The 23829-nt window shown below is 43.9% G+C and overlaps 3 protein-coding genes and 1 non-coding gene across 14 annotated transcripts in view; 1 reads left to right on the forward strand and 3 right to left on the reverse strand.

Annotated features, from left to right (window-relative positions):
- Positions 1-31: 31 nt before the first annotated feature.
- On the reverse strand, positions 32-3959 carry C8H6orf136 (chromosome 8 C6orf136 homolog). 2 transcript variants are annotated; one of them, XM_005341035.5, is made up of 6 exons: positions 3750-3959; positions 1802-2203; positions 1426-1514; positions 1045-1245; positions 400-469; positions 32-325 (listed from the first exon to the last, which is right to left on the reverse strand). In XM_005341035.5, the coding sequence occupies exons 1-6, from the start codon at positions 3819-3821 to the stop codon at positions 212-214; spliced, it is 948 nt and encodes a 315-aa protein (XP_005341092.1). In that variant the 5' UTR covers positions 3822-3959; the 3' UTR covers positions 32-211. The 2 variants fall into 2 exon arrangements, with proteins under 2 accessions (XP_005341092.1, XP_013221025.1); XM_013365571.4 differs by lacking the exon at positions 3750-3959 and adding an exon at positions 3215-3347.
- Ppp1r10 (protein phosphatase 1 regulatory subunit 10) overlaps positions 3324-23829 on the forward strand; it is a 44481-nt gene continuing 23975 nt past the window's right edge. Inside the window, exon 1 of the mRNA XM_078020340.1 lies at positions 3324-3460. The gene's annotated coding sequence lies outside the window, so the exon portion shown is untranslated. The remainder of the gene's footprint in view (positions 3461-23829) is intronic.
- Positions 3817-23535, reverse strand: Atat1 (alpha tubulin acetyltransferase 1). Of its 10 annotated transcripts, XM_005341031.5 has the most exons (13): positions 23377-23535; positions 22850-22910; positions 22643-22734; positions 22459-22519; positions 22222-22335; positions 21518-21619; positions 10746-10791; positions 10566-10634; positions 8909-8980; positions 8470-8713; positions 5435-5514; positions 5301-5343; positions 4635-4967 (listed from the first exon to the last, which is right to left on the reverse strand). In XM_005341031.5, the coding sequence occupies exons 1-13, from the start codon at positions 23481-23483 to the stop codon at positions 4793-4795; spliced, it is 1266 nt and encodes a 421-aa protein (XP_005341088.2). In that variant the 5' UTR covers positions 23484-23535; the 3' UTR covers positions 4635-4792. The 10 variants fall into 10 exon arrangements, with proteins under 10 accessions (XP_021576363.2, XP_040138215.2, XP_040138216.2 ...); XM_021720688.3 differs by lacking the exon at positions 5301-5343 and having other exon boundaries at positions 3817-4967; XM_040282281.2 differs by lacking the exons at positions 5301-5343; positions 23377-23535 and adding an exon at positions 23227-23370 and having other exon boundaries at positions 3817-4967.
- Positions 6389-6461, reverse strand: Trnaa-agc (transfer RNA alanine (anticodon AGC)). The gene has a single exon. It is a non-coding gene; the product is annotated as a tRNA-Ala (tRNA).

A 23829-nucleotide genomic window follows, 5' to 3' on the forward strand; every position in this document is an offset into this window, starting at 1 on the left:
ACTTTCGAAGTCCAGAGAAAGTGACATCAAATCCATCCCATATTGTTACTTTATTATTTACAAGTTAAATTACACAGCAGCTTTACACAGCATGAGATGGAAAGGAAGGAGAGAAAAGGAAAAGCAGCTGGCTCAAGATTCTTGGCCACCTCCACCTCCTTCTCTTGTGCGTAGCAAAGTCTTCAGTGCTGCTTCCCTCCCAGTTCTTGGCTCAGGCCTTGGAACACACTTGTACGTTGGGTTCTGGTTCTGACAGCCCCAGGGCCACCAAGGCTCCCATTAGCAGCTTCTTTACAGGCGTTGAGGGTGAGTGTGAAGGCATCAGCTGCAGGGAGAGCGGTTAATGCCAGTTGGGGAGGGGCACACAAATGTTCCTTTTACCTTAGCCCCAAGACTCACCTTGTCTAGACGATGTCGACAAATGAGGCCGCTGGAATTCAGGTAGAAGGTGGAATAGGCATCGTAGGTCCTGGTGATGGGGGAGAGAGGCTTACTTAGGGAGAAGGTCCCTGGTCCCTAAGCTTAACTCAAGCATTTGTTCAAATGAGGAGTTATTAAGTTTTATTACGTATTAGATCACCTGAGGGAACTTTTAGAAATTGCGAAGCTGAGGTTGCACCTTGAGCAATTAAATTGAACGGTCTGGCACCAATATCAAAAGATCCTTAGATGATTCCAATGTTCAGTAAGTCAGTACCTATACTATAGGCCAGGTAAAGGTACCTGAAGAAATAGAAACTCAGGTTTCTTTTATAGACACAGGGTCTCACTGAATTGCTTAGCGCCTTGCTAAGTTGCTGAGGCTGGCTTTGAACTCAGGATTCTCCTGCCTCAGCCTCCTGAGCTGCTGGGATTACAGGCATGTGCCACTATGCCTGGCCCAGAGGTTTCTTAATATATTCAGAATCCTTATTGTTTTTGCTATAGAATAAAACAGATCCCTCAAGTGAGGGCAACTCACGGATTGGAGACTAGATAGTCAAAAGTCTTAAAAGGTAAGATAAGGAACTGATTATAGTTTGGATCTTTTCCCATTTCTCTTACCGGTAAAGCTCCTCTTTGTCACGCTTGTAGAAACGCAAAAAGAGCATGTGAATGGGAAGTCCTATGAGCCGCCAGCGGGCTTGTAGGGTCCAATTCTCAGGGTGGCGGGTCAGCTGTAGAACCTCCAACCGAAGTTGTGCAAAATAGTTCCAGGCCAAGAAGCGGCAGAGGGTCAGTGACAGAATGTACCATGTCCGGCCCCTATGAAAAAATGATGGGAAAGAAATCTCCACAATGACAGAATCAGAAAAACAAACTGGCTTCTGTCACAGGAATGGCAGACACTTGTGAGAAGCTATCCAGAATCCAAGAAGTAAAAAGAGTCAAGTGTATAGCATTAGGTCCTTTTCCCTTCCCAGCCTTACCCATGTCAATTCTTACTTGGTACGTATGCTCAGAATCTCATTGATAAATTCCACATCGGATGAATAGAGAGTATAGTCATGGGAGTGAAGGAAGAGGTTGGGAAGCTAGGTGGAAGAAGAGAGATGAATTCAGTAGAAAATAAAGATGATCCAATTTCTCAGTTTTCTATTTTTAGGGCCTTCTTATCCCCTCTGAGTGAAAGGTCATCTCTTTCCACGTTTGACCTCCCTTAATCTCAATAAAAGAGCATCTTTTTTCCTTGGGAAAATGTTCACAGCACAGTTCTATGCCTGCCTGATGGTTCTAAGATAGTCCAATTGACTAAACTATTTTTAAGGATTATCTATATTCTTTTCCACTACAGATGAAGACGACTCTTGAACTGACTTACCTCTTGTCTCAGTCTCTCATACATGACAGCCAGGTGTTCCTCCATACTAGGATCTCCTGATGGGGTGGTAGGGGAAGAATGGGCAGTTCCAGGGGCTTGGAAAGGTGTCAAAGCCCCAGGATATGGGCAGGGAGGTCCCTCAAAAAGGCTCCGAAGTCCATCTAAGCAGCGGCTGTGCAACTCTGGTCCTGGTCCCTCCTCCCCCTTTCCTGGAGGGAGAACTACCCACGGTGAGTTGAGGGCCTGGATCTGAGGGAGAGGTTGTAGACAAGGCCTGGGGACAGGCTGGGAGGGAGGATGTGGGAGTCGAGGGGACCACAGAAGAGGAGAAGATGGGGAAGTGGTGGTTGTGGAGTGGGGCCAGAGGGGTGGGAATGGTAGAGTCCGAGAAGAAATCTGGTCCTAAGGAGACAGAACAAGAGAAAAAGGTAAGAATCCAGTTGCCTCATAAACAGGCTTCCAATCCCACCTACTACTACTGACAGAGGAGCTGAAACTTGCTAGAAGAAAAAAAGGTACAGATTCACTTCCATCTCTATTGAAAATGGGAGGAAATAGTTTGATGTGCCACAGGTACTAGTAACTCCCTCAATTAATAGCAAATGCCTTTACATTAATATTCCAACATTGGCTGGGAGCCATGGTGCACTCCTGAAATCCCAGGAGTCTGGGAGACCGAGGCAGAAGGATTGTGAGTTCAAAGCCAGCCTCAGCAATTTATCGAAGCCCTAAACAACTCAGCAAAAACCCTGTCTCTAAATAAAATACAAAAAAGGGCTGGGGATGTGGTGTGGCTCAGTAGTCAAACACCCTGGGTTCAATCCCCAGCACCAAAAAACAAAAAGCAAAACAACCAATACTGAGTCCCAGGGGCTAGTTTCACCTCTCTTTATAGTAAGGATCATATGAAAATAGATATTTAGTAAATGAATAATAGGTTTGATTGTGCTCTGAGTGAAAATGATGTAGTCTACAAGACATCTCCATAATTTAATATGCCAGGTAAATGTAGCACAGGGAAAAGAACATAGGACTGAAGCTAGGAATCCGAGTTCCCATTTTATTGTGCACTTTCATCCCTATACCTCAGTTTCTTATAAATAAGGATGATGAAGCCTCATTAGCTTTTATAAGATATTAATGAATGTAAATAAAACTTTGTCACCCATAAAACAGAACGTAAATGAAAGCTATTATTTCAGTGCCACTATTATTTACGCCACTAAATGGCATAAACATCCCAGTAGACTATTAAAGGATGAACTTCATTTCCCGGTTTACTAACGTTGATACTAAGATGGGAAGTCACCCACTAAGGTTTGACCCGAATCTCGGCTCCCAAGGAATCCCCTGGGAGTTTCACTTCCTAGAGGGCTGGTGACTTCCCGAAGGGCTGGAGGGCCGCGCGGGTACCTCAGTCCCGGACAGTGACCCAGAGGCGCGTCTCTGCTGGGGGCGTGGCCATGTTGCCCGCCCATGCACAGGGGTCTGAATTGGGTCCATTGGGTCGGTTTTCCTGCCGGGACCACTCTCCAGATGCAGGATGTGCGGACTGCACAGCACGGCCTGCGGTCCTGGTCCGGGCTGACGAACTCCCTTCGGCGCTGCGGCCGGGATTCGAGCCTCTGCCCCTGCCCTTCAAATCACCTCCACGCACAGGTAATCAAAGAGTCTCGGGCGCAACGGAGTCGCTCCAGGCTGCCTGGACGTTGACCACGCTCGCCCGCTCTCAGGACAGAGCTAACATGCCCCGGCACCAGCCTCGCAGAGGCTCTTTCCATGCCTGCGACCCTAGCCCCCTCCACACGCCAACCCGTACAGGTGGGAAGGGGCGGGGGTGCCATTGCGCCTGCGCGGGACCCGGCGCGCGCTCCGCCCCACGCACCGGCTCTGAGAAGGGTCTCTCCCCGCCCCCTCTCCTCCCCTCCCGTCTTTCCTCTGCTCTCACCTGGGGTCGAGCCTGGTAGGCGCGAAGGCAGGGGCCGAGACGCTGGGCTGCCCCCCGGCTGGGGTGGTACATGATCTTCCGGGAACGGAGAGGGCGCCTCCCAAGTTCAGCCTCCAGCCTCCGGCCTCCTCACAGGGGTGAGCGTGCCCCAGAGCCGGCTTCGTGAAGGGGAAAGGAGGGGGGGGAAGGGGCTGAGGGGAGGAAAACGGAGATGTTGCGCGCTTGCGCACTGCAGGCTCCAGGGAAGCAGCTGAGCTCGGTTCGCCGTTAAGTGCGCCTGCGCTCGCCAGACCGACGCTACCCTATGGCGCTTGCGCAGCAAATTAGCTGCACTGAACTGTACAAGTGCCTGTGGCACTTGCGCAGCAACCTAGGCGAGGATGCGGCTGAACCGTGTGAAAGGAGAAGAGTGGGGACAGGGAAGGAGAGGAGCACCTTTAAGAGCGAGGCTTGAATCTGCTGAATCACCCGTTTGATTTAAGGGTTTACTTAAAAGATATCCACTATGAAGAGAGGGCATATGTGCCAGGGCAGTATTCAGTGTGAAGAAAAAGCTTGGAAGGAACCATCAAAGTAACCAGAAAACTGGATTTTAAGACTCAGAAACCAAACTAGATCAAACTAGGTATGATTGCTTATAATTGCAAAAGTGAACAAAGAAACAAAATCCAAGCTGAACCGAGGTGAGATATGACATTACCAATTGGTGAGAAGAATGTATTTGTGGTACATATTTGTAGTTCTGCTATACTTTGTGTTGCTACCACTTTGGATCCTAATTTTCTGGATTAAGAGAAATAATGACGATTTTCTGGATTAAGAGAAATAATGACGATCAAGTTTTTTAATAGCTTTTTTATTTATAAAAATAAATACTTTTATTACTTTGGTTAAAAATAAGATACAAATGATCTGGAGCTGATAGGAAAGCCTGTTGAATGAATGAATGAATGAAAACATCCATTAAGAGGGCTGAGCTCTGGCTGTCTCCTGTAATGAGGAAGAAATAATACTGACTTTGAAAGTGTGAAAAAGGGCTGTGGTCACCAAGGCCTGGTGCTGCGACGTTCCTGCAGGTTTCGAATGAACCTGGCGTTGAACATGTCCCCACCCACTGTCCAGGACTGGGATGGTGGAGCTTGGGCCTGTTGAGGAACTGTGTGTGTGGGTTCCTCCCCAGACCCATCTTGTGACAAGACCTGCTCCTCACTGGCAGACCTGGTGAGTGAGGAGATGGAGAGTGCGTTATAGTGGCACTTAAGTGGGAATTACAAATACAGATTCTTTAAAGTCTCATAGGTGGCAGATGTTAATGTAGAGGAGGACACATGGAACCCATTAAAATTATATCCAACTTAAAACTCCTCAGAAACTAAAGGGAAGCAACAGAGTCGAGCCTTTGAGGAAACAGGCTTGTAGGATATTAGTAAGAAGGATTTGTGGGAGGAGCTGATGTCCAGTTCATAGGAGCAAAATTTAGGAAAAGGAAATAGCTGAGTAAAAATCTTTAGAAAATGGTGGAAACTGTTAGGGGAGGGGTTTACACCTCACCTAATCTCTGTTTCCTGTTCTGCATACTTCAATTCTTGTTTGCCTGTGAAAATATCAGGCATGTACATGGGAAGGCTGAGGCAGATAGTGGATGTGGCCTACTTTATTTGAGGATAGAAAGAACAAATACTTACCTGTATTGGGGGATGAGGAATTAGGCCCCCCATGGCGGCTGTAGCAGCAGCTTTGGGCTACCAGCCCTGGGGGAGTCCCCCTGTAGAAGAAATGGGAGATGATGGGGAACAGGCTACAGGATGAAAGATGAGTGAGTATGGAGGGATCAGAGGAGAGGAATAAGAGGAACAACACAAGAACAAAGAGAAGGGGGTTAATTATTGTTCCTAAGGGGTTTTAATCTAAGATGTGCTCCAGAGAGAGAAGGAGCTCATTTTACATCCCAGTTTTCTGGATCAATCCTGAGTTGTTGCTGTTTTCTTTCTAGTTGATATTTTGTGTGAAATGTATGGCAAAAGTGACCAAATCATGTCATAAGAGCAGGCTCACAGGGGCTGGGGATGTGGCTCTAGTGGTAGCGTGCTCACCTGGCATGTATTAGGCACTGGGTTCCATCCTCAGCACCGTGTAAAAATAAAATGTTTAAAAGAAAAAAAAAAAAGAGCAGGCTCATATATAAGCAAAAAATAATTTGCTGGACCACATACCCTGATGTTTGGCTTGAAAAATATGGTTACTTTAAATATAAGACACCTCAGATTAAAGGGAAATAGGGAGTGACAAGGCCAAATTTAGGAGGAAAAGGAAGAAAGCTTTGGAACAGGATAACAGACTCTCTTGAACTCTAAATGGAGGTAACAGCTTGACTTGAAAGAAATTCAAGGAATTAGTGGGTCACAGGTTTACAGGAAATCACAGCATGGTAAGAGTCCAGACAACAGTTGGTAGGTAATTAGTGGATCCCAAGATATTGATAAATCTTGACATCTCAGCAAGGGCTGGCCAAAGTCAAGGGCAGAAGTCACTGGGGAGACCTGGAGGGAACAGAGAGTGGATATAGAAACCCATACAGGGGAATCTAATGACTCCATGAGGAAAAACAGCTTAGGTTTTTTTTGTTTTTTGTTTTTTTATGGTGATGCTGGGGATTGAACCCAGGGCCTTGTGCATGCTAGGCAAGCACTCTACCAACTGAGCCACATCCCCAGCCTGAGAAAACAAACTTGGAAGGAGAAAAATCAGCAAAGAAGATGCATAGGGACAGATGCCAGATCCTAGAAGGGGAGCTCTGATACTTCTTGGAGGAAGATCTCCCAATCTCAGAGGTGAAGAGGATGAAAGGGACAGAGGTTTTGAGACCCCAGAAAAATAAAGGGTGACACAAAAATGAGGCTGACACCTTAAATTGTTTCTTATGTAGTTTTTTTTTTTTTTCATTGAAAAGGTCAATTTAGAAAACACAGAGGAATTCAGCTTTATTCAGACAACACAGAGGGAGAAGAAAAGGGAGGAGTGAGTGGGGAGAGAGGGAGATCCTGCTCCCAAGGCTTTGAGGGAACAGAGTAGAAGTATCTGATCTACCACACATTCAGAGGGTAGAAAGGGGAAGGATCTAGCTGTACCCCGTGCATGGAGCAGGGAAGGAGGGTCTTGCTAAGAGGGAAGAAGAGATGAAGGCCAGTGGAAGAGTGGTCCTCCATCTTATTTCAAGACAATCTCACAAGACAGAGGTTTATCAGCATAGCTACCAGGGAGGGACAGATGGGAGAGGGGATTTCCAGGATCAAACAAATCCTTGAGACCCAGATTATCTTCAAAACATGACTAAAAGTGATCCCAGGATGCTTGCTGGGATCTACTGCCCAGAAACAAAATCTGGATCTGAAGGAAGCAGTGGCATCAATGAATCTTCTTTAGAGACCCCAAAGCAACATCAGTTTGGGGGTTCCCTGATACATACACAAAACATGGAAATTAAGAGTTTGGCAACATTGAGTTGAACCCCATTGGGGAGCCGGTGAGTCCCTGTCCTATCTAATTGGACTGCTCTGAAGCCAAGCTTGAACACTGGCTAGAATGAACAGGCTGAAAGGGCAAGTGTGGTAGGCAGCATAAACAGTATTAGAACCACCACTGGACCCTGGGGAGGGAATATGGGATTATTCCATGGACAGGACTCCTTAAACAGTTTTCCCTGGTAGAGGAGGCTCTTGGACCTTCCATGGTAGTCTAGAGTCTGATGGCAAGCAAGAGTGTGCTTCTCTAAGTAATCAGTATGAACTGGGGATACAGCTCAGTTGGTAGAGTACTTGCCTAGCATGTGTGAGGTCCTGGGTTCAATCCCCAGCACCACACACACACAAAGTTCAATTAATTAGTATGAGCCACCCACTCAAGGGTCTGGCTGTCTGGGGATGTTCAGGCCAAGTTGGGAGAGCAGGGGTGCCCTCTGTAGTAAGAAAAGCTGCAAGTAGTATGCTGTTTGGGACCCTGACAACCCAGATGTCTAAGAAAGTGGAAGAGGGAATCCCATGGGCTCTGTCAGGTTCCACTGGGTCCTGGAGAATGCAATGGAAGAGTGAATCTGAGGTTCTCAGGGAAAGTAATCTCTGCCTACCCCAGGTCTCCCAGGGGGGGAAAGGGGTGACTGTCAGTATCGACTCTCATCAGAGCGGGGAAGGGAGCTATGGAGAGATGTTATGGACAGGAAGAAGGGAAAGGAAAAATGGGGGAGAGAGAAAAACAGAAGTCAGAAGTGAAAAGAAAGCTAATGAGAGAAATAAAGGAGATACCCACTACCTGCTTGCTGGGAAGGGTTCTTGGCACACAAGGTATTGACCCTGGGGACCCAAGGGTTCATAAAATGTGTTAAGTGATACTGCTCATTTCTAGCAAGTGTTAAACCAAGATTTCCCCTAACCCAATGGATTTCTGAATTCTTCCCACCCTTCTCACATTAAAACTAGGGCTTAAAATTCTTCCCACCCTTCTCACATTAACTCTCACATTAAAACTAGGGTCCCTAGGCTCTTTCAAACTTTTTTCCAGATCACTTCCACAAATATTTTTCAATGTTTCTTCAAAGGTTTTGGGACTCCTCTATCTACCCACAGGTTTTGGGACACCCTAATCCACATCTCTGACAGATTCAAATTATCCTTTGCCATTTCTAAGCTCCTCTTTCACATACCAAGAACTCTCCAAGTTCTATTACCTGGTGCGGCGACGCTGTGCTGGGCTGCCCCCAGGGTCGGTGGCCAGCAGAAGACGAGCAGTAGGATGGGGTGGGCAGAGGCGCAGGGAACGTAGTAGTTCCTGCTCTGGCACAAAGGGGCGGAGAGGGCCCCGTTCTGGCGAGTTTCCTAAGCTGCTGGAGCGGGGTGGTGGGTGAGCTGGAGGTGTGGCGCGTCGAGGGGCCCTGTTTAGAGGCCAAGGAGGCTCCACAGCTACCTTCAGAACTGGAGGAGATAAGGGAAAAACAAACAAAAAAAAAAAGAAGAGTCAAGATTAGGTTAAAAAGATTAGTAAAGATTAGGTTAAAAAAAAAAAATCAGAGCCATAGAGATCACCATCCTTTCCCTGGGTCCTGAGCACCCTTTTTCCTACATATTAAGCTCCCCAGGCCCAGCCACACCCTATCAAACCCCTCTTACATTCTCGGTCACTAGAGGAATATGGCTTAATATCTCCCTCTGCTCTCTTGGGTGGCAGCTTCCTTGCTGGAGCTGGTGGTGGAGGGGACAAAGGTAAGGGAAGAATTAGTAAATATACTTTGTACCCTCCTCCCCACCACTACCCCTACAACCCCACACCTCTACTCCCTAATACAACAGTTCCTCCTGAGAATGCCATCGCAGAAGCCGTGCTATGGCAAAGCCAGCACACCAAAGGGAATTTGGGGGGAAATGCTGGAGCACTTTTGGGGAGAGCCAGAAGGAGTAGGCCGAACACAGAATTAAGGGAGAAAACCCAAGGGGAGACTGGGGGCCTGGGAGATGCGGGAAAAGGGTGGCCAAGAGGAGGCAAGCTCTTACTGTCCATGGGTGCTGTCAGGCCCCCTTGGGGTTCTGGGGCAGTGGAATGGTCCCAGCTGGGCCAGCGAGGACCCTAGGTTCCTCTAGATGAGATGGACAAAGCCCTTGGTTAATTGGGAATTGCTCTGGAGAGATCGAGGAAGAGGGGGGTGGGACAAGACCTCCCCTTCCTGTGCAAAAAGATGTGGAGAGATTGAAGTTTTATTAGGTTTAAAAAAGAAAAAAAATGAAGAGAAAATGTAGGCACCCAAAAGGAGCTATCAGTAAGTAGGAGCTGAAATAGTGGCTAAAGCTCTCCCTTCCTGCTTCTTAAGAGGTTCTCCAAGACTTTCAGACATAGCCACTTAACCTTTATCCACAGCGCCCTCTTCTGGAGATCTTCATTCTCACCCTCCCTGCAATGAGGAGCCTTGTAAACCAATGCCAGTCACTCATATCAGTGTTTGATGCAGGCTGATGCTAATAATGGGCAACAGACTATTCTTTGGGTGGCCATTCTTTCCTTTCCTGATCATACAGCAAGGCAGGAGCTAGCCATAAAGGTCAGCCCAGGAAGAAGACCCGTCTGTCTATACTAGCAAATACTGCACAGCTAGCAAAAGCTACACTGTTCTCCTTGAGGATATGCTGAGGGAGAGGAAGAATGCAGATCAGACTGATAGGCTATGTGTATGTATATGAGGATGGGACAAGAAAATTGGTCAGCACTGTAGGTGTGGTTTCTCCAGTTCTATTTCATTATTTAGCTGGAAATGCCATAAATTCTTGACATTGCCTTCTAAAACTAATGTTTAAACTTTGGACCATTCATATTACTCTTCTACATTTGGAAATGGCTGCACTTGCCTATCCTTCCCTGGCCTATAGAAGTGTGAGGGGTTAACAAAGGAATATAACCCTGGCCTATTTTGATGAATTTGACCTAGCAATTGGCTCTACTCATCTCAATTGTCAAACAGGCTCTGAATGGGCTTGCTTAGTTATGAATCTTGTCGAGTATGGTGCTGCGTATGTAGTCCATGTAGAGCTCATGCTTAGCATTCACAAAGCCCTGGTTTCAATCCCTAGCATCAAAAATTAAAAAAAAAAAAAAAACCTGTCAAATATAAAATGCACTGAACTCCCATGAGGACAAAGGAAAACAGAATGAGTGCTGGAGACATGGATTACTTCAGAATTTTAAAAAATTGCCCATGGAAAACACTGTCCTCCTGGGGCTTCTAGAATAACTAGCCATCACTGTGCTACAGTTCCACACATTTGATGCAGGCTTTACCAGCAGGCGTGGGATCAGCTGCAGCAGCACGAGAATGTCGAGTTGCCCTCAGAGAGGGAGCAGGGGGCCCTGTGAGGAAGGAAGTGGTGGTGCCCCTAAGTCGGGGCCAGTGGGACCAAGAGCCCACCTCTTTCCTTCCGTCGTCCCAACTACATGACAACAGAAGATGAGAAAACTTACGATGCTGATGGGCAAAGAAGCCTTCAAAGATCACAAAGTTGTTCACCTAGAAGATGAAGCAAAGTATATTTGTCCATTCAGCCACTGAGCACATTACAGAGCCTGTACCAGAAAAACCACAGTAGAAGAACACAACCCAGATTTCTTATCCTTGGTAACAGACCAAAAACCTAGACCCCCCAAGAAAAGATTAAACAAATACCCCCACACACACACATCCAGTATACCAAAAAACTCAGACCCCAAACAAGCTGATTCTAAAGCTTATGTGGAACTGCAAAGAACCTCCAAGAGCCAAACAATGTTGAAGAAGGATAAAACTAGAAGACTTGCCAGGTGTGGTGGCGCACTCCTGTAATACCAGCAGCTCAGGAGGCTGAGACAGGAGGATAGCGAGTTCAAAGCCAGCCTCAGCAATGGCGAGGCACTAAGCAAATAGGGCTGAGGATGTGTCTCACTTGTTCCTGGGTTCAATCCCCAGCACCCCCAGCCCCCCAAAAAAAAAAAAAAAAAAAAAACTGGAAGCTTAACTTTATAGGAATCAAAACAATATGGTGCCAGAGGCATTAGTGCACACCTGTATTCTCAGTGCCACGGGAGGCTGAGGCAGGGGGATCACAAGTTCAAAGCCAGCATCAGCAACTTAGCAAGGCCCTAAGCAACTTAGTTGAAACCCTGTCTCACAATAAAAAATAAAAGAGGCTGGGATGTAGCTGAGTGGTTAAGCACCCCTGGGTTGAATTCCAAGTACAAACAAACAAAAAACCGGGTTGGGGATGTGGCTCAAGCGGTAGCACGCTCGCCTGGCATGCGTGCGGCCCCAGGTTCGATCCTCAGCACCACATACCAGCAAAGATGTTGTGTTCGCCGAGAACTAAAAAATAAATAAATATATATTAAAAAAAAAAAAAAAAACAAACAAAAAACCCAGTGGTAGAAGAGTACTAAAAACACACACAACAGTGTGGTGTGGCACAAGAACAAACCAATCAATCAAAAGAATGGAATTGAGAGTTCAGAAATAAATCATATGTCTAGGGTCAACTAATTTTCAACAAAAGTGCCATAATCATTCTACAGGGAATGAACAGTCTTTTAAAAAGTTAATGCTTGAACAACTGAACATCCCACATTCAAGATTATAAATTTGGACCTCTATCTCATATATCATTTTGACCTCAAACAGCGTCAAAGACCAAATGTAAAAGATAAAACTATTGCCAGACAGCTCTTCAGGAGACTGAGTGGGAGAATCCTGAATTCAAGGTTGGCACAGCAACAAGACACCATATCTCAATGGCAAAAAGAAAGCTAAAACTATGAAACTTTTTTTTTTCAGTAATAGAGGAACACAATACCTTTATTTATATATTTTTATGTAGTGCTGAAGATCAAACCCAGTACCCCACACATGCTAGGCAAATGCTCTACCACTGAGCTACAATCCCAGCCCAAAACTACGAAACTCAGAGGAAAGCAGGAAGCAGGAGAAAAATCTTTGGTACCTTGGATTGAACAGGTTTTTTTTAAAGTTTAGTTTTTTTTTGTACCAGGGATTGAACTCAGGGGCACTTGACCACTAAGCCACATCCCCAGTCCTATTTTGTATTTATTTAGAGACAGAGTCTCACTGAGTTGCTTAGCACCTCATTTTTGCTGAGGCTAACTTTGAACTCACAATCCTCCTGCCTCAGCCTCCAGAGCCACTGGGATTACAAGCGTGCACCACCACGCCTAACAAGGGTTGATTTTTTTGATGCCAGGGATTCAAGCCAAGCCCTTGTATTTACTAAGCACACAGTGCCCTGAGCTACACTCTCAACTCCAGGCAAGAGTTTCTTCTAACAGTCCCCTACCCCCATCATTAGTACAGGGTATCAAACTGGGAGGAATTCTTCCACTGAGCAATATCCCCAGCCCTTTTTATTTATTTTTTTTTAGACAGGGACTTACACTAAATTTATGATCCTCCTGCCTTAATCTTAATCACTGGGATTACAGGCATGTGCTACTGTGCCCACCTCAGGCAACAGTTTCTTAAATATGACACCCAAATCAGAAACAACAAAAGAAAAAGCAGATAAATTTGATTTCACAAAATTAAAAATGTTATACTTCACTATCAAAAAAGGGCTGGGGTTGTAGCTCAGTCGCAGAGTGCTTGCCCAGCATGTGTGAGGCACTGGGTTCAATACTCAGCACCGCATATAAATAAATAAAAAAATAATAAAGGTCCTTTGACAACAACAAAAAATTATTTTTTAAAAAAAGGGAATAGACAATCTCCAGAGTGGGAGAAAAACCACACACTGATAAGATTGTTATATTGATAATATATTTAAAGAACTCTTACAACTTAACAACAGACAACATAATTTAAAAATGAATAAAACATTTGCATAAATGTTTCTCCAAAGATATACAAATGGCTAGTAAAGCTGGGTGTGGTGGCACATACACGCCTGTAATCCCAGGGACTCTGGAGGCTATGGCATGAGGGGTTGCTATTTCAAGGCCAGCCTCAGCAATTTAGCAAGGTCCTAAGCAACTTAGCAAGACCCTGTCTCAATAAAATAAATAAAAAAGAATGCTGGAGAATGTGGCTCAGTGGTTAAGTACTCCTGGATTCAATCCTCAGTACCCCCCCCCCAAAATTGCTCAAGAATAAATAAATAAGTGTTTAACATCAGTCAGTAGTCATTAGAGAAATACAAATCAAAACCACAGAGGCCAGGCTTATTGACACATGCCTGTAATTCCAGCTTCTCAGAAGGCTGAAGTAGGAGGATCACAAACTCAAGGCCAGCCTAGAACGTAGTGAGACCCTGTCTCAAAAACTAAAAAAGGCTAGGGATGGTGGCTCAGTGGTAGAATACTTGCCTAACATGCAAAAGGCCCACAGTTCAATTTCTACTACCACCAAAAATAAATAAATAAATAAAACCCCCCAAGCAGCCCACAAAAAGATACCACACTTCATACCCACTGGAATGGCTGCTATTTAAAGAAAACAACAGGGGCTGAGGTTGGGGCTCAGTGGTAGAGTGCTTGTCTAGGGAGTGTGAGGCACTGGGTTCGATCTTCAACACCACATAATAAATAAATAAACAAATAAATAAATAAATAAAGATGTTGTCTCCATCTACAATTAAAAAAAAAACCAACAACAACAAAAAGAAAAATAACAAAAGTTGACAAGAATGTGGACAAATTGGAACACTCCTACATTGCTGGGGGATGCAATAAAGATGATAAAGATGATACTGCCACTGTGGAAAAACATCTTGTCAGTTCTTAAAAGTTAATTACTATATGTCACAGCAATTCAAGAAGACTAAAAATATGTGCAAACAAAATCTTGCGCATGAATGTTCACAGCAATATTATTCAAAGACAAAAAATAAAGGTAGTCATACATCTAACACTTGATAAATACAATAAACAAAATGTGGTACAGGGGCTGGGGTTGTGGCTCAGCAGTAGAGCACTCACCTAGCATGTGTGAGGCCCTGGGTGTAATCCTCAGCTCTGCATAAAAATGAATAAATAAAATAAAGGTATTGTGTCCAACTACAACCAAAAAATAAATATTAAAAAAAGAAATGTGGTACATTGCCGGGTATGGTAGCACATACCTATAGTCCCAGATACTCAAAAGGCTGAGCCAAAAGAATGACAAGTTTGAGGCCAGCCTGGACAACTTAGTAAGACCCTTTCTCAAAATGAATATAAAAAAAGCTGGGAAGGGGCTGGGATTGTAGTTCAGTGGCAGAGTGCTTGCCTAACATATGTGAGGCACTAGGTTTGATTCTTAGCACCACATAAAAATAAAATAAAATAGGGGCTGGGGTTGTGGCTCAGTGGTAGAACGCTCGCCTCACACATGCAAGGTACTGGGTTCGATCCTCAGCAGTACATAAAAATAAGTAAATAAAATAAAAGTATTGTTTCCAACTACAACTAAGAAAAAATTAAAATAAAATAAAGGTCCATCAACAACTAAAAAATATATATATTGAAAAAAAGGGCTGGGGAGGTAGATCAGTGGCAAAATGTTTTGTCTTGCACATGTGAGGTCTTGGGCTCAATCCTCAGCACTGCAAAACAAAACAATAAAAACAAAATGTGTGGCATTATCCATACAATGGAATGTTATTCAGCCATATGAAGGAATGAAGTACTGCTACATGCTACAACATGGGTGAACTCTGAAAACATTATGCTAAGTGAAAGAAGCCAGTCACAAGAAAAGGCCATATCATGATTATATGATTCTCTGTATATGAAATATTCAAAATAAGCAAATCCCAACAGCAATAGATTAGTTGTTGCCAAGAGCAGAAGGAAGGGGAATAGGGGTAACTGCTTAATAAGATAGGGGATTCTTTCTTTTCAAATAAAAAGAAAGAATATATTTATTTTTGTGTTGTTGGAAATTGAACTCATTGGGCTTGCTGTGCTTGGCGACAATCTCTGAGATAACTTCCCCAGTCCTTTTTATTGATTTATTAAAAAATTTTTGAGACAGATTTCTGAGTTGCTCAGGCTGGCCTTGAACTTATGATCCTCCTGCCTCAGTCTTCTCTCAGTACCTGGGTTTACAGTTATGTGCCACTGCACCTGGCCTAGTGTCTCTTTTTGAGGGATGAAAATGTTCTGGAAATAGACGGTAGATATAATTCCCCAATACTGTCATTATTAAAAACAAAAACAACCCTATACTTTAAAATGGTTAAAATGGTAAAATTTATCTCAAAAACAAAACAAAAGCCAGGCATAGTGGTGCATGCCTGTAATCCCAGGGGTTAGGGAAGCTGAGGCAGGAGGATCAAGAGTTCAAAGCCAGCCTCAGCAACTTAGCGAGGCCCTAAAGCAACTTAGAGAGACTCTATGTCTAAATAAAGTATAATATAAAAGGGCTGGGGATGTGGCTCAGTGGCTAAGTCCCCCTGAGTTCAATATCAGGTACCAAACTAAACCAAACTAAATAAAACAAAACAAAAAAAAACCCCCAGAATCAGCTTTTAAGTCTACCAGGAACAAGGTTAATGGAGTTACAGTGCACAAAACTAAGTACACAAACACTTAAGAAACATTAAGAATTCAGCAGAGTTCAAATGGGTAGAGCTAGTTAAAGCAAGACATGTGCCCATATGACAACTAGCAGCTGTTTATTTCAGAGTTATTTACTATCACATTCAATTTGGCCTTCACAACAGTACTTGGAGTCACTGTTTTTTTTCTTTTTTGAGCATACTGGGATTGAACTCAGAGCCTTGTGCATACTAGGCAAATGTCTACCAATGAGTGAGTTAATCCCTAGTCCTTTTAAATATTTTTAGTTTCAATTTGTTTATGGGGTTAGTGGGGATTGAACTCACAGGCACTTTATCATTGAGCTACTACATCCACAGTCCTTTTCATTTTTATTTTGAGATATGGTCTTGCTAAGTTGCCCAAGCTGCCCTTTAACTTGTGATCCTCCTGCCTCAACCTCTGAGTACTAGGATTATGGCACAGGCCACTACAATTAGCCTTGAAACACAATATTGAGTATTGTGATTAGTAGAGAAAAGTGGGGAGGGGGTGGGGATGGAGACATGGCTTACTCAATATCACACAACTAAATTGGAAGGTCTAACCTTGAGACTTCTGATTTTAGCTATGGTGTTTTAGCCAGGAATATAGTAGAGAGATTAAGAGTGAACTATGAGCTAGGTGTGGTGGCACACACCTGTAATGCCAGGTGCTTGAGAGGCTGAGGTAGGAGAATCATGAGTTCAAGGCCAGTCTGGACAACTTAGTGAGACCCTGTCTCAAAATTAATAATAATAATAATAATAATAATAATAATAATAATAATAATAATGTAGTTCAGAGGTAGAACAGTTGCCTAATATGTGCAAGACCCTGGGTTCAATCACTAGTACCACATAAAGAAAAAAACAAAACAAAATAGTGGCCTATGGAGGAGCTAGGCTAAGTGGTACATACTTATAGTCCCAGCTGCTCAGGCGGTAGCCTTGGAGTTTAGAACCACCCTAGGCAACATAGCAAGACCCTCTCTCTCAAAAAAAAAAAAAAAAAAAAAAAGAATATAGATTCAAATTTGGGCCTCTCCCACTTATTAACCATATAAACTTGGTCAAGTCACTGATTTGTATAAATGAAAACGGAGCCAGGCCTGGTGGCGCATGTCTGTAATCCCAGCAGCTCAGAGGCTAAGGCAGGAAGATTGTGAGTTCAAAGCCAGCCTCAGCAATGATGAGGTGCTAAGCAACTCAGTGAGACCCTGTCTCTAAATAAAATACAAAATAATGCTGGGGATGTGGCTTAGTAGTCGAGTGCCCCTGAGTTCAATCCAAGGATACCCTCCTGAAAAAAAAAAAAAGGGAAAATAGAATCAGAGCACCTACCTCAAAGAGATATAAAAGGTTCCACTGGGATGATGCAGGAAACTTTCACATAGAGCTCATGCATTGTTAATTGTTATTATTTATATTCTACAACTGCTTTGGTCTTACATGTTAACTGATTAAGGTGTTTGATGTTAAATACTGTGTTCTTTCCACTGCTCTCTACTCCCTCTTAATGGAGAAATGCACTGTAGGAGGAATTTCTTTCTTTCTTCTTCTTCTTTTTTTTGGTGCTAGGGATTGAACCCAGGGCCTAGTGCATTCAAGGCAAGCACTCTACCAACTGAGCTATATCCCCAGCGCTGTAGGAGGAGTTTCTAAATATACCCTGTCTATCTCTTGCCTTGACCTTGCTGTTGTGTTTACCAACTCAACCTTATCTTCTCCCCAGCAAGCACACACCTAGCACTCCAACCACACCACAATGCTTGCACTATCTTGCAAGGTGGTTTTAATACCTCTCTGCCTTTGCTCATGCTGGTTCTTCTATATAGAATGCACTTTAACCTGCTTCCTTTTCTAACCTGACAAACATTTGCCTTTTAAGATTAAGCTTAACACTTATAAACCCAGAGACTTGGGAAGCTGAGGCAGGAGGATAACAAGTTCAAAGCCAGACTCAGCAAGTTCGTGAGGCTCTAAGCCACTTGGTGAATCCCTGCTTCAAAATAAAAAAATAAAAAGAGCTGGGGGATATATCTCACTGGTTAAGCACCTCTGGATTCAGTCTCAGTACCAGGAAAAAAAAAAAAAAAAGCTCATATTAAGCTTTTCTTTACTCAACCTCTACTTTAATATAGCACTCACTATCAGTGTCCTTATGCTTTGTCTCTACTCATGTCTATCAATTTATATTATTTTGGATGAATGGTGCACACTCCTATCCAAGGCTAACTTGTCAAACAAATCCCAACCCCTTTTGCCCACTCACCATCACTACTTCAGCAATTCCTCCCACTTTCGTGTCACCATCAAATTTTCTCTATACTGAATCATTCATTCTTATACTGTTAGTTCTTCCATCTGAAAAGAATCAATCCTCTTTTGATCCACTTCCTCCTCTAGCTATTTGCTCTACTTTTCTCCTTAAAGTGGCACGATTTATATTTGCATTGAGCCAGGGCCTTGCACATTCTAGGCGAACACTCACCACTGACCTATATCCCCAGCATTTAAGAGTGGCCTATTCTTTTTTTTTTTTTTTTGCTTTATTTATTTATTTATTTATTTTGCTTTTTTTTAATTGTTGGTCATTCAAAACATTACATAGTTCTTAATATATCATATTTCACAGTTTGATTCAAGTGGGTTATGAACTCCCAATTTTACCCCGTATACAGATTGCTGTATCACATCAGTTACCCTTCCATTGATTTACATATTGCCATTCTAGTGTCTGATGTATTCTGCTGTCTATCCTATTCTCTACTATCCCCCTTCCCCTCCCCTCCCCTTTTCTCTCTCTACCCCCTCTACTGTAAATCATTTCTTCCACTTGTATTATCTTGTCTTACCCCTCCTTTCCTCTTATATGTAATTCTGTATAACCCTGAGGATCACCTTCCATTTCCATGCAATTTCCCTTCTCACTCCCTTTCCCTCCCACCTCTCATCCCAGTTTAATGTTAATCTTCTTCTCAAGCTCTTTGTCCCTGCCCTGTCCTTGGTTACTCCCCTTATATCAAAGGAGTCATTTGGCATTTGTTTTTTTAGGGCTTGGCTAGCTTCACTTAGCATAATCTGCTCTAATGCCATCCATTTCCCTCCAAATTCTATGATTTTGTCATTTTTTAATTCAGAGTAATACTCCATTGTGTATAAATGGAGTGGCCTATTCTTGCTGTCTCAAGTTCCTAGCTTCTCTGTCTCCAAACCCTGTCCATCTAAACCTTTACCTACCACTGCACTAAATAGCTCATCAGTATCACTAGTGATCAAAGGCAGCTAAATCCAGCAATCACTTCTCAGACCTCTTCTTAGCTCAATGATCATTATCATTTTACTCAGAAAACCTTTTCTTCCTTTCAGAAACACTCTTCATCAACCTTTCAGGTTATCCCACTTTTAAGCTTTCATCTCCTTCACTAGTCTCTTGGTTACATCTGCTAGTTGTTTCTTCTGATCCTTACTCTCTTACGCGTGTGTGTGTGTGTGTGTGTGTGTGTGTGTGTGTGTGTGTGTTTTACTGGAAGTTAGGGCCTCATCCATGTAGGCAAGCATTCTACCACTGAGCTATATGCCAAGTCCTTTTCATTTTTTGAGACAAGTTTTCTCTAAGTTGCTCAGACTGGCCTCGAATTTATGATCCTCCTGCTTCAGCCTCCTGAGTTCCTGGGATTATAAGCGTGCACTACCACACCAGGTTTCTAACTTCTAGTTTCTCCCTAACTTCTTTTTTTTTTTTTAATTTTAATATTTATTTTTTAGTTATTGGCGGACACAACATCTTTGTTTGTATGTGGTGCTGAGGATCGAACCCAGGCCGCACGCATGCCAGGCGAGCATGCTACCGCTTGAGCCACATCCCCAGCCCCTCTCCCTAATTTCTTAAAGAGCACCCAAGAGCTTTCATATTCTTGATCCATTTACTCTCTCTTTAGTGGTTTCATCCTGTCTCATTGCTTTAAAAACTATATATATACGCTGAAAACTATCTACCCCAAACCTCTTCACTAGGGCATCTCCAAGGAAGTATCCAACTGTTTGCTCAACATGACATATCACAGACATCTCCAACTAACATATTAAAAAATCCTAGGGCTAGGGCTGTAGCTCAGTGGCAGAGGCTCAATTAGCATGTGTGAGGCACTGGGTTATATCCCTAGCACTGGATAAAAAACTAAACAAATAAAGGCGTACTGTCCATCTACAACTATAAATAAATAAATAAACTCCTAGTATTTCCCCCAAAGATGATCTACCTATCATCTCATTAATGCAACATAATTTTTCTAACTGCTCAGGCTTTGGAGTCTACCTCAATGCCCCATTTTCTCTGCATCCAGTCTATCAGGAAATCTTACTTGCTTTACCTTCAAAATATCTAAACTTTGACCACTCCTTACCATCTCTAATGCTGCCACCTTGGTCTAAACCACTATCATTTTTTCATCAAGATTCTTACTTTCCTAACAACAATCCTTGTCTACTTGATTCTACCCTTGCTCCTCTACTGCCTGTAACAACCAATGTGACATTGTTTAAAAAAAAAAAAATCACAGCCAAAATGCTTTTATTTTTCACTTGGAGTAAATATCAAAGTATCTGCAGTAACTCATAAGTCCCTAAATATCCTTCCTTCTCCATTACCTCTCAGATCTCATCTCCTACCATATTTGCCCTTACTCATGCTTTTTTTTTTGAGGGCGTGGAGGAGTACTGGGGATTGAATTCAGGGGCACTTAACCACCAAGCCACATTGCCAGCCCTATTTTGTATTTTACTTAGAGACAGGATCTCACTGAGTTCCTTAGTGCCTCACTGTTGCTGAGGCTGACTTTGAACTCAAGATTCTCTTGTCTCAACCTCCCAAGCCACTGAGATTATAGGCGTGCACTACCACGCCTAGTACCATGTTGTTCTTTCAGGCACATTCCCAACTCATGGTCTTGGTGCTGGCCATTCTGTCTGTTTTGGAATGTTGACCCTTCAGAAACCCATTGTATTTAAGTTTTTGCTCAAACAATAACTTCTCATTGAGGTCTTCTCTGATTATCCCATTGGAACCTGTAATCTCCTACAGCCCCTCCCCATGGCACTCCCAAGTCTTATTTGCCTTCATTTTTCCAGAGCACTTACTATTAATCACAGTATAGATTTTACTTATTTATGTTTATCTGTCTCCGTAAGTAGAATATAAGCCCCATAAGGGCTCCACAAGGACTTTTGTCTGTTTCACTGAGTAGAATATTCCTACTGCCCACAGCAGCGTCAAGCACTCAATAAATACTTGCTGAATGAATGGATACCATTATTAACTTATTTCAACAACTTATTATAGACAAGATCACCTTTCCTTTGTTTGACCAAAGCTCCCTGATGATAGAGAATATATATCATTCTGGACCTTTGCTAAACCTTAATTGAAATTTAATTAGCCAGTGTGAAACCAAGGAGGTGGAAGTGAGCTGTGCTAGGAGTGAAACTGAGGTTTAGGAAACAATCCCTGATAATCCAAAAATACATGAGGATGAAATGACTGCAGGATGAGCAATGGTAGCAAAAGAAAGAGTTAAGCTGTTCAAAATAAGTCCTATATGATGGGGAACAAGGAGCTCTTAGAAGTGCCACTTCTCTGCCCCAAATAATAAGTACAATGGAATTGTTCAGTAGGGATCTATAGTCTAAACCTCTAACCTGTGGTACAGTAGTCTCCAGGTTGTAGTGCTTATTCAGGAACTTCAACAGCTTCTGTGAAGGTCGGTCAATGGCCAGTTGGTGTGGTTCAACTCGCTCCTTCTGCAGAGAATAGGAGACTCAGGGTAGGAGAGTGTAAGGGCAGAGCAAGCCAACAGGAACTTAGGAGATTTATAAAGGGAATAGGGGGATATGGGAACACTGCAGTGAAGGAGAGCAGCAAGGCCTCTGGAAGGGCTCAGGGCAAAGGAACAGTTGATCTCTATTTTGGATGAGTGGTAAAGAAAGTGATACTGGGGCTGGGGATGTGGCTCAAGTGGTAGCGTGCTCGCCTAGCATGCGTGCAGCCCGGGTTCGATCCTCAGCACCATATACAAACAAAGATGTTGTGTCTGCCGAAAACTAAAAAATAAAAATTAAAAAAATTCTCTCTCTCTTTAAAAAAAAAAAGAAAGAAAGAAAGTGATACTGGGTGCTGTGGTGCAGCCTTTAATCCCAGAGACTTGGAAGGCTGAAGCAGGAGAATCATAAGTTCAAAGCCAGCCTCACTAATTTAGCAAGGCCCTAAGCAACTTAGCTTGACCCTGTCTCAAAGTAAAAAATAAAAAGATATGGGAATGTGTGACCCAGTGATAAAGCGCATCTGGGTTCAGTCCCCAGTACCACACATGAACACACATACACATACACACACAGAATGATACCTGCAACATATGCTGGAAGAGTTCTCGTCCATGGCCATGACGTTGCACTGACTCGTGAATGTAGAAGTCCAGGATGCAGAGTGGTTCTACCTCATTGTGAGCCTCTCGATCATCCTGCAAAGTAAAAAACAATAAATATCTTTTAAGATCTAGCCATCTTTGCTGCCCATGCAACCACCAGCACTTTTGTTCTCTGGAAACAAGGCATACAAATCCTCTGTTTCCAATAACACTCACCAGTACAAAGAGCTTCTTATATCCAACTTTGAGAAAACCAATAATGGCTCCTTTCCCAGCCCTGTAGGATGAGGAAAATAATGAACAAGCCAGCAGCTGTCTGGAAGTGGTAGAGTCAAAGAAGGGGGGGAGGGTTGAAGCAGGAAGGAATTAAGTATAGAATGTAGGAGAATTTGACACTCACGGTCGGGCTGATGTGTCTTTGAGCACATAAATAACATGGCGATTACTCTGCATCCTTGATGCACTAGTAATAGGAGCAGGAAGATTCTGGGCCTGCCGAAAAAATGAAGACACAGTTTCTACAAGTCCCTTTTAAGGGACCCAGGCCTCCCTTGTCACCATCCCCACTGAGGTCTACTCTTTATTCCATCAAAAGCCTCCCCAGTACCTTGGCAGATGCCTTGCCCAATTCATCTACAATGGTCATAATTTGCTGCTGCAGATCAACACTACAGAGAGAGGAGACAAAAGGGTCAGATACTCACTGAATTAGAGGGTCCTGAGCAGTCACTATTGGGAATCTGGACCACAATTCCAACCCAGATTCAATACTTAGGGATCTCTGCGTTTGCCTGGATGTCTTTCAATCTGGTTTCCAACCCAACCCCTCTGGAAACCAAACTTTTGTCACACCTTTCAAGGTGATACTCTCTCCTCCCTTCAGGTAACTAAGGGAAGGCAGGAAGGGCGGGTCTACCACAGCCTTTGAAAGGGGCTACATTGGGCCAAGGGGTGAAAGTTCACAGATCCAAGCGCTAATCTAACCCATTAGGTTGCGAGTCAAAGGTCACCCAAAGGATGGGCCCGGACATCAAAAGGAGTGGCCACTAGTAAGTAAGAAGGGGGCGTGGTTCCTGGACCAGGTTTGGAGAGGAACCGGGAAAGAAGGGCCATAGGGCGGGTTTCAAATATCACCGGGCCGGCGTTGTGGTTCCGGGTCGGCGGGCCGGAGGCCGCAGGTGCTGGTCCAGCACCGTGATCCGCTCCGGGAGCAGCGCGTCCACATCGAACGGGAACTCCATGGCCCATTGTGCGCGGTCGGACCCGCCCCTTACAACGTCACTTCCGCCCCTTTGCCGCACCGCCCTCAGGGTCTTCCATTTCCAGTAGCCGCTGGGTGGGGCCCGAACCCGTCCCCTGGCAGGGTCGGCCCACCCTCTCCCCAAATCCTGGCAGCCTTCCTGGATACAGGCGTTTTTCACTTACACCAGCTGTCCCCTTAGCAACGCCACTCCCCAACCCTCGCGGTGCCATGGTAATGGGTTAGTCCTTGGCTTAGCTTGTCACTCTCAACCCCCCTTTATCCCCTTAGTAAACAGCTGGGAATGATGTTAACACCATGTGTGAGGAGAGGGGGGCACAAAGCCC

Source organism: Ictidomys tridecemlineatus, chromosome 8 (genome assembly GCF_052094955.1).
Source record: "Ictidomys tridecemlineatus isolate mIctTri1 chromosome 8, mIctTri1.hap1, whole genome shotgun sequence".
In the NCBI taxonomy this organism is placed as follows: domain Eukaryota; kingdom Metazoa; phylum Chordata; class Mammalia; order Rodentia; family Sciuridae; genus Ictidomys; species Ictidomys tridecemlineatus.